At 53.0% G+C, this 8,671-nt stretch overlaps 1 protein-coding gene across 1 annotated transcript; it reads left to right on the plus strand.

Annotated features, from left to right (window-relative positions):
* Positions 1-1,357: 1,357 nt before the first annotated feature.
* LOC131397214 (kallikrein-15-like) lies at positions 1,358-8,414 on the plus strand. The gene is made up of 5 exons (XM_058529978.1): positions 1,358-1,503; positions 3,891-3,964; positions 6,803-6,959; positions 7,267-7,550; positions 8,321-8,414. The coding sequence occupies exons 2-5, from the start codon at positions 3,922-3,924 to the stop codon at positions 8,353-8,355; spliced, it is 519 nt and encodes a 172-aa protein (XP_058385961.1). The 5' UTR covers positions 1,358-1,503; positions 3,891-3,921; the 3' UTR covers positions 8,356-8,414.
* Positions 8,415-8,671: the final 257 nt, after the last annotated feature.

The following is an 8,671-nucleotide window of genomic DNA, read 5'->3' on the forward strand; positions in this document are numbered from 1 at the left end:
CAGCACACCCCGGGCTGCCACAGCGGAGCATGCACATTTAACCGCTTGTGCCACCAGGCCGGCCCCCTGTATACTCTTTTAAACATGTCGTTTGTTATTACTCTTTTTCACGTTTAGATTTCTATTTCTATTTCTTATTTCTTTTCTCATTAGAATAATCAGGTTCATATCTAAGTTTACATGAGTAATCTTGTATTCTATTTTTTTAGAAGCTGAATACTCCACACACCTGGTCGACCCCTGCCTCTGTTTCTGGGGGCCATCTCAGGCCCTCTCCTTCCCTCCCTTCCTGCCTCTCCCCTTCCCTCCCTTTCTCCTCCCCTCTCTCCTTCCCCCTTCCCCTCCCTCTTCCTCTCTCCTCCTTTCTCTGAGTTCCTCTCTGTCTCTCTGTCTTTCTATGTCTGCTCCTCTTTCTTTCCTCTATCTTTCTCCCTCTATCTGTCTCAGTCTATTTCGGTTAGATGCCCACTGAGTCTCCCTCTCTGTCTCTCTGTCCTTCTATCTCTGCCTCTGCCTCCCTTTCTCTGACTCTTCCTTTATCCATCTCTCGCTCTGATATCCCACCCACTTCTCCATCTCTTTGCAGATTGACAGACCTGCCTCACCTACTCGCTACCCCAGGCCCTGGCACCAGCAGGAGAGGCTGACAAAGGACCCCAGGGATTGGTGGTAATGAGGGGCCAGGACCAGAGATTCTGCTAGTTTTCACACAGTGAGTGAGAGAGGCCTGGGGACACTGGGGACACTCCTGTTCCCAGGAGCAGGTGACCGCCCTAGGCAGGAGCTCGGGGTCAGATGAGGAGAGCTGCGTGGCTAGTGATGGAACCCCGGGAGTTGATGAAAGACTCGAGGGAGGAGGAGGAGCAAGGCAGAAGGCAGAACTCAGGCCACTGTGGAGGTGAAGGACATCTGGGGAGATGCCCCGGGATGGCAGGTATGACTCGAAAGAGGGAGCGGGAGGAGGGGCGCTGACGTCACTGCATGGGGGCAGGGCGCCCTCCCAGGGATCCCCCGAGCGCTCAGTGTCCCCATCTGTGTCATGGGGACGCCGAGAGTACCTGCCTCTGTGCGTTAGTGGGAGGACCACGTGCGACTATGATGGAAAGCGCTTAGCCTGGCAGCTCGGAAGCCACCCCAGTGGCTCACTTCCTTCCCCTCGCCACCATCCGGCCCCAACAGAGGGAGGTGGCTCCAGGGCTGGGGGCAAAGGGCCAACCAGGTGTCCCCAGAGTCAAGACACTGGATTCCTCTTGCCCTTTGTGTAGCCTTTCCCTGTGATGCCCTTCTCTTGGCCTCAGTTTCCTCCATATTAGGGAGAAAGCCATAATAACCACCTGATGACAAATGAGGATAAATGTCCAGAGGATAAATGAGATCACGTAAACAGCGACTGCTCAGCTGAAGCTGTGGCCTTCTGTGACTTTGAGTACAAATTTGAGGCGAGATGAAGGAACAAAGGAGTTCTAGAATAGCTCTCAGCCCGGGAATCCAGAATGCCTGAAGGTCTGGGGGTTCCAGAACATCTGGAGATCTAGGGTTCTAGGGTGTCTGGAGATCTGAGGTTCTAGACTATTTTTACATCTCGGGTTCTAGAGTGTCTGAGGACCTAGACTTCCAGAATGTCTTAGGGCCTGAGATTCTAGAAGGTCTGGTATTCTACAGATTTTGAGGGTCTGTGGTTCTAGAATGACTGGAACCCTAGGGTTCTGGAATAACTGAGGGTCTGTGGTTCTGGAATGTCTGAAAAACATCTGGGGTTTACAGGCCATCATTCTCCCATATTATCTATGGGGAAGTCAGGGTCCAGGGACCCCTGGGCACTGGGCACTGATCTCCTAAACAGCCTCTTCCCATAAAGGTGATGCCTTTCCAGACACAGGGAGGGACCATAATTATAATAGGACTCATCCTTCACTGGGTATTCTAAGGTCAATTCCTACTGCTCTGTGCATCTCCTCACTAGTTAAACAAGCCAGGATAGACTCTACATAATTTTTCAGGGCCCTCTATGGTCCTGAGATACTGGAAGACAACTTCAAATTCCCAAAGCCTTGGGTCATCTTACTGATGATATCCAGCCTCAAAAAGCAGAATCCAGATTTGAAGCCTCAGAACCCAGAATCAAGACTGCAGGATCCAGAATAAAGGCTCCAGTCTCCCAGTCTCTAAATTCATACTCTAGAGTCAAGGTTCTAGGAATCTCAGAATCCTGGAAGCAAGGCCCATGTCTCCCTGCCCAGCCTCTTAAATGCACAATGCATATTTGAAACTCCAGATTTCAAAATCCAAAGTCAACCCATGAAACCTCAGAATCAAGACCCAGACTCTAGAATCCAAGCCCCAAAACTCAAAATCCAAAATCTACCATTCATATCCCAGGCCCCAGGCTTCACACAGCAGGTGTGAAGGTTTCTGACCTCGAGTCCCAGATTCCAAACACCAGACTTCAGAATCCTAGTCTGGACTCTAGATGTGAAGGCCCAGGATCTAGAATCCAAGCCTGAGACTTGTCTTTTGAAGGCCAAACTCCAGGATCCAGATTCCAAAACAAAACTTCAGAACTCACACTCCAAAATCCACATTCTAGACTTCAGGTCATGAATGCCCAACTCTAGACCCCGAAACAGAATCCAGAATTGGAGGTTCAGAATCAAAGATCCAGAACCAGATATCTGTATCCAGAATCCAGAACCAGAGATTAAGATCCAGAATCCATGATCCAGAATCAAGAATAGGGAGGTCCAGAATCCAAGACCCAGAATTGGGAGTCTAGATCCAAAATCCACTGTCCAAAATCCAGAATCAGAGATTCAAAATCTAGAATCCAGAATTGAATGTCCAGAAACCAGAATAGTGGATCTAGATCTAGGTCCAGAATCCAAGATCCAGAATCCTACTCCAGACACAAGAAGCATGACTGTAGAACCCAGTTTTGACACTCCAGACCCCAAATTCCAGATTATAGGGTGGATACACAGTACAGACTCAACCTGAGCATTCCTGGGGATCTGTGCTGTGGGACCCAGAAGAGATACCTGTAAGGTATCGGCGCCTCTCAGAAGAGGTGGGGGCTGAGCCTCAGAGGGCAAATATGAATTTGGAAGGGGGAGGGAGGAAGGACTTTAATTCATTCCCAAAGCTTGCCAAGGACAGGACCCTGCAGCTGGCAGTGCTGGGGATCCAGAGTCCACCCACGCGGAGCCTGCCTTCAGGGAGTTCCCAGTTTGCTGGGGGAGGCAGACATCACTGACAGGGGGAGGTCAGAAAAAGCCTCAAGGAGGAAGTGGACTTTGAAGGGAGTGGCATACCTGGGAGGAAGAATGGCCTGAGCAAAGGCACAGAGGCATGAAATTGCAGGAAGGAAAATGGAAGCATCGGCTGTGTCTAGAACAGCAAGGTCACGAGAGACCTGGCCAGAGGGGCTGGAAGGGGAGAGGTCACTCCTGTCCACAAAAGTGAGGCTGGGGGCTGGGACCTTGGACCTTATACTGGGAGTGGTGGGGATCCATGATGGCTGTGAGCAGGAAGGGGTCATGGCCAACTCTGGATGTAGAAAGACCCTGCAGGGCCACATAGGGGGACAGGCTGGGGGGTGGGGACATGAGTGGAGGGACAGATTGCTGGGGGAACCCAAGAGGCCAGATAGGAGCCTGGGATGGCGTCTGGGGAGAGAATGTATCCTGAGCCAGGCTTTGGGGATGGAGAGAGATCCAGGGGGCAAGTGGGATGGTGCTAGGGCACCCCGGGAGGAAGAGCAAGTCGTGGGTGGAGAACAAGGATGTTGAAGACAAGTGTCTTAAGCAGCAGGTGGGATGAGTTTGTGTCTAGAGGGATCCAGGTGGGGACAGGAGGGTCCAGCCTCACCCTGGTTCATTCTCTGCCCTCCCCAGACTTCAGCAGAGCCCTGGTCCCTCCTCCACAATGTGGCTTCTCCTCACCTTCTCCTTCCTGCTAATGTCTGCAGGTGAGCAGGGCCAGGTCAGGTCCGGGGCTGTGGGAGTGCGGTGCCACCTTACGCCTCCATCCCGAGCATATGTGGGCCCTGCAATCTGCCAGCCCCTCTCTGACCTGGAGACCATGTGATGATCCCTCCCTCACTCCTGCCTCCACCTCATCCCTGAGTTCTTACCCCACCCCAAGAGCTGTCAGGGGCCTGGGGCTGCTCTGGAGTCCCCACAACAATGAACACAGCCCTGGGGCGACATAGACCTGAGTTTGAGTTCTGGGGCTGCCCCTTCCTTGCTGTGTGACCTTGAGGAAACTACTTCCCCTCTCTGGGCTTCAAATGCCTTCTCTGGAAGATGGCACCTACCTGCGACAATAATGATGAAGTTTCAACAGCATAATGTGGGTAAAGCTCATAATAAGCATTAAACAAGCATTGAGAGGCCAAGAACACAGACTCTGGGTTCGAATCCCACCTCTGCCACTTTCTAGTTCCCCACCGTCTCTGTGACTCAGGTTGTCCAATTGTACCATGGACACTAACAATAGACGTGTGGGCACTAGAAGGTGCGTGGCCCGGGGTAGTGCCCTGTAAGGGTGTGTTAGCATTGCCGGGCACTTAGTATATACCAGGCACAGTGCTCAGCAGTAGGATGCTCATCTAATCCTCTGTGGGTGGGCTCTACTGGCCTCAATTGACAGGGGAGGGGGCTGCGGCTCAGAGAGGGAAAGCCACTAGGTCAAGGTGACCTTGAGTGGCAGGAAAACTCCGGACCTGGTGTTCAGCCACCACCTGTGGAGAAATTAATTGTAACCTGATGCCTGCACCCTGGAGAAGTCGAGGATGGATTTTCATTGAACCCCCCACATCACCCACGTCCCTGGGGGCCCCTCATCCCCCGCCGCTTGCTGCCAGCCTCCCCTAGGGCTCTCTCCATACTCTCTCCTCCCCGCCTCCTGCCTGCCCGCTGCGCCCAGCTAGGGCCTCCCCTCCTCCGACTTGGACTGGCCAAGTGCGGCCTTGGTGCCCAGCTGTTCAGCCATACTCTCTGTCCTTTGCAGGACGCCCCACCCTTTTCTTGTTAGCCCCTCGTCCAACACATCCGCCTTCCCCCTGCCTTCCTGGGGCCCTTGGCCCAGTTCCTGACCCTGGAAGGCAGACTTTGGGCATTTGGTCTGTCTGTGCAAATCCTGGCCCAGTGTGGGTGTCTGTGTGCCTGGCTGTGACCCTGAGGGGACATATCCACATTGCCCAGTGTAGGGGGTCGTAGTCTTGTGACCTTGAAACATCTCTGTTTATGTCCCTGTGCATGGTGCAGTTCTGTGTGTGTGTGTGTGTGTGTGTGTGGTGAGTGGGCAAGGCCCTGTGTGTCCACATTCTTCCCACCTGTGTGAACCAGGTCCCGAGACACCAAACCCGATATGCGCCCTTGGAACCAAGTGACTGACTTAGCGGCTGATCTAGAAATGGATAAACATGTCCTGTCCTAGCTGCCTGTGTCTCTAGTTGTGTGTCTTTGATCTTGAATGCCCAGCCCTGTGTCCAGGTGTCGCCCTGGGGTCTGATCTAGTGGGTCCACATCTGAGTGTGAGCCTCTGGGTCGGTGTCTATAAGTTTGAATTTCCACAAAGAGGCTTGGTGATGAATCACAGTTTTGATCTTGGCTATCTTCATCCAGGTCTGCAGGTATGTCTGGCTTACTTTGGCCGTATTTGAGTCCACAACCTGAACACCCACACGTATGTCTGCATAAATAAATGTCTCCTTTGTTTAAAATAACTCATATTTATTAGGCAGTTACAATGTGCCAGGCACCACATCCACACATACACACACACCTATTTAATTCTTACAACAATCCCATTTTACAGATGAGGAAACAGAAGCACAGAGAGGTCCAATATTTTGCTCAAAGTCTCACAGATAATATGTTTGGGCTCAGGGGACTTTATCACTCCAGATTTAACCACTATATGATAGACTCATATGTGTGAACGAGTCTCTGGGGGCCTGAATGCATATCGGTGTCTCTCCCCACGTACCCTTATTAAGGACCCAACCTTAGTACCCTTATTAAGGACCCCACCTTATGTGTTCAGACCCCATGTGCAAGTGTGCGCATCTGGACCTAGTATATGCAGACCCACATGGTAAATTTAGGTCTGAACTTCTACGTCCAAATCTGAGTCTGTGAATGTGTTTTTGTGTGTGTGCACGCCCGTCTTAACTGTACGTATTCACACCCACATATGCACGTCTGTGCTGTGATTCTTGAAGCTGCAACCCATGTGCGTGCAAGCTAGTTTCTGCTTAAAGCATTTTCCATATCAGTTCCTAAGTTTGGAAGGCTGGTTGTGGCTGTATGTTTGCCCACGACCTTGTGCGGCCACATCTGTGTCCTTGTATGACACATTGCATTTGGCTGAGATGTCCAGACTCTGGAGCCAAGACTGTGTGTCATTCATACTGAATGGCCACATCCATTTGATGTCTGTGACAGCTCAGTGACCTTGAATGGCTGGTTCCAAGTGACCACCTGTCTGGACCTGTATCCATTGTCCCTGCCTCCACTCCCTATCACAGAGGACTTCTTGCCCTCTAGTCCTCTCAATTCCTCTCTCTCCCAGAGTCCTGCAGCGAATGGGGTCGGGGGGCGAGGGCAGGGGGACGGTTCTGGAGAAAACAAGCAGCAGTTGTAAAAGCTAGAGAGAAGGCAGTGCTTAAAAATCAACACCAGAGACGTCTTAAGGGAAGACACGGGTGAAAAATATGTAGTGAGGGCAGGGTGCAAGGAAGGCGTAGGGTATGAGGAAAAGGACTCTGTCCTCAGGCACCCTCCTCTGGCCCCTCTCCCAGCCTCGCAGGACGGCAGGGACAAGATACCGAGAGGTGAGGCGTGTGCACCCCACTCCCAGCCGTGGCAAGTGGCCCTCTTCGAGCGTGGACGTTTTAACTGTGGTGCTTCCCTCATCTCCCCACGCTGGGTGCTGTCTGCAGCCCACTGCCAAACCCGGTATGAAGGCAGGGCTCAAGGTCCTGAGGGGGCATGGTGGGAAGGGTCTAAGGGGATCTGGGGATCTGAGGATCTTGGATTCGGAGAAAGAAAGAGCTGAAGCCAGGGTGTGAGTTCAAAGTGTGTGCCTGACTCTGGACACCTTGGTCCCCGAGGGGCAGGGGCTGACACTATTGGCTTCAGGGCCTTGAGGAGAGGGCAATGGGATACCCAGATTCCCAAAGGGGCAGGGGACCCCAGGCGGCCTGCTCTTCGACTTTCCTATCTACTCCTCACTCCACCTGCGGGTAATCACTCGCCCGCACAGCTCCATGCGAGTGCGGCTGGGCGAGCACAATCTGCGCAAGCGCGAGGGCCCAGAGCAACTGCGGGCTGTTTCGCGCGTCATCCCACATCCGGGTTACGTAGCGCGCGGCCGATTCCATGACGTAATGTTGCTGCGACTGAGCCGGCCCGCGCTCCTCTCCCCGGAAGTGCGCCCCGTGGCGCTCCCCACGCGCTGCCCCCAACCCGGCGAGGTCTGCGTGGTGTCCGGCTGGGGCCTGGTGTCTGGCAGCGAGTCGAGGACCACGGGGAGCCGAGAGTCACAAGGTGCGTGAAAGGATGGAGCTGGATGTCAGGCCACCGGGGGCTCTATTCTCCAGGGCTCTTGGGCGGAGGGGACAAGGGCCTGAAAATTGATGGATGCGCTGTCCTCCCCAGTGAGTCTCCCAGATAAGTTGCATTGTGCCAACATCAGCATTATCTCGGCCGCGTCTTGTAGCAAGGACTACCCGGGGTGCCTGATGGACACCATGGTGTGTGCAGGCGTGGAGGGCGGAGGCACGAACTCCTGTGAGGTCAGAGCCGCGGGAGGGGAGAGGGTTGGGAGTGGGGATGGGTCGGGTCTTGCTTGCTTTGGGCCAGAGGAGATGCCCGGGGTAGGTGTGGGGCTGGAGAAGGAAGCGCAGTTAGAATAGGAGTGAGGTTGGAGTTGGGGTTAGAGATGGTGATGGGGTTGGGTTGGGTTTGGGGTGGACGATGTGGTGGTTGGTTTGGGATGGCACAGGCTGGAGTTGAGAATGGGAACGGGTTTGGTTTGATGTTGGATGGGAAATATGTCAGGGTTGAATTGGGGATGGGGGTAAATTCTGTTTGGGATGCGGAAAACATGACGATTGGGGTTGGGTTGTATTGGAAGTGAAGATGGGCATGGGTGTAGTTTAACTTTAAATGGGAAGATGTGGTTGGGTTGACTTTTAGTTGTTCCTCTGCCTATTGTTAACTGTGCTGTTTAGGCAGTATGCTATCTGACTCCCACTAGATAACTTCTTCTTACAGCCTGGGTCACCATGGTAATGGATGTTTGGGCTGTTTTTCAGGAATTAGAGCCCATTGTCCACTTCAGGCCGGTTGAGACCACCAACCCATCAACTGAGCCCGAGCAGGTGTCTGATAAGCGACCTTTTGATGTCAAGAGGCTCGGGTCATACGAATGCTGCCGTTTTGTGAACATGTGTCTTATGAAGAGGCATGAAGTCTGACTACTCTTGCACAGCTCATCAATTACCTCACCTCCAATCACCTATCTCCACATTTCAGACCACCTTGCCCCCTTCCCCATAAATATCCCCGAGTCCCTATTTTCAGGGAGGCGGATTTGAGTTTTCTTCTCCCGTTTCCTCACTTGGCTGCCTTGTGATTAAACCCTCTCCTGCTGGAATCCCGTCGTC

Source organism: Diceros bicornis, chromosome 34 (genome assembly GCF_020826845.1).
Source record: "Diceros bicornis minor isolate mBicDic1 chromosome 34, mDicBic1.mat.cur, whole genome shotgun sequence".
In the NCBI taxonomy this organism is placed as follows: domain Eukaryota; kingdom Metazoa; phylum Chordata; class Mammalia; order Perissodactyla; family Rhinocerotidae; genus Diceros; species Diceros bicornis.

Bases quoted from the DNA above. Each gene is read 5' to 3' on its own strand.
- LOC131397214 (XM_058529978.1), top strand. From the start codon at position 3,922: ATGTGGCTTCTCCTCACCTTCTCCTTCCTGCTAATGTCTGCAG. The intron at 3,965-6,802 runs GTGAGCAGGGCC...CCCCTCTCCCAG, and splicing joins CTTCCTGCTAATGTCTGCAG to CCTCGCAGGACGGCAGGGAC. The intron at 7,551-8,320 runs GTGCGTGAAAGG...GCTGTTTTTCAG, and splicing joins GGGGAGCCGAGAGTCACAAG to GAATTAGAGCCCATTGTCCA.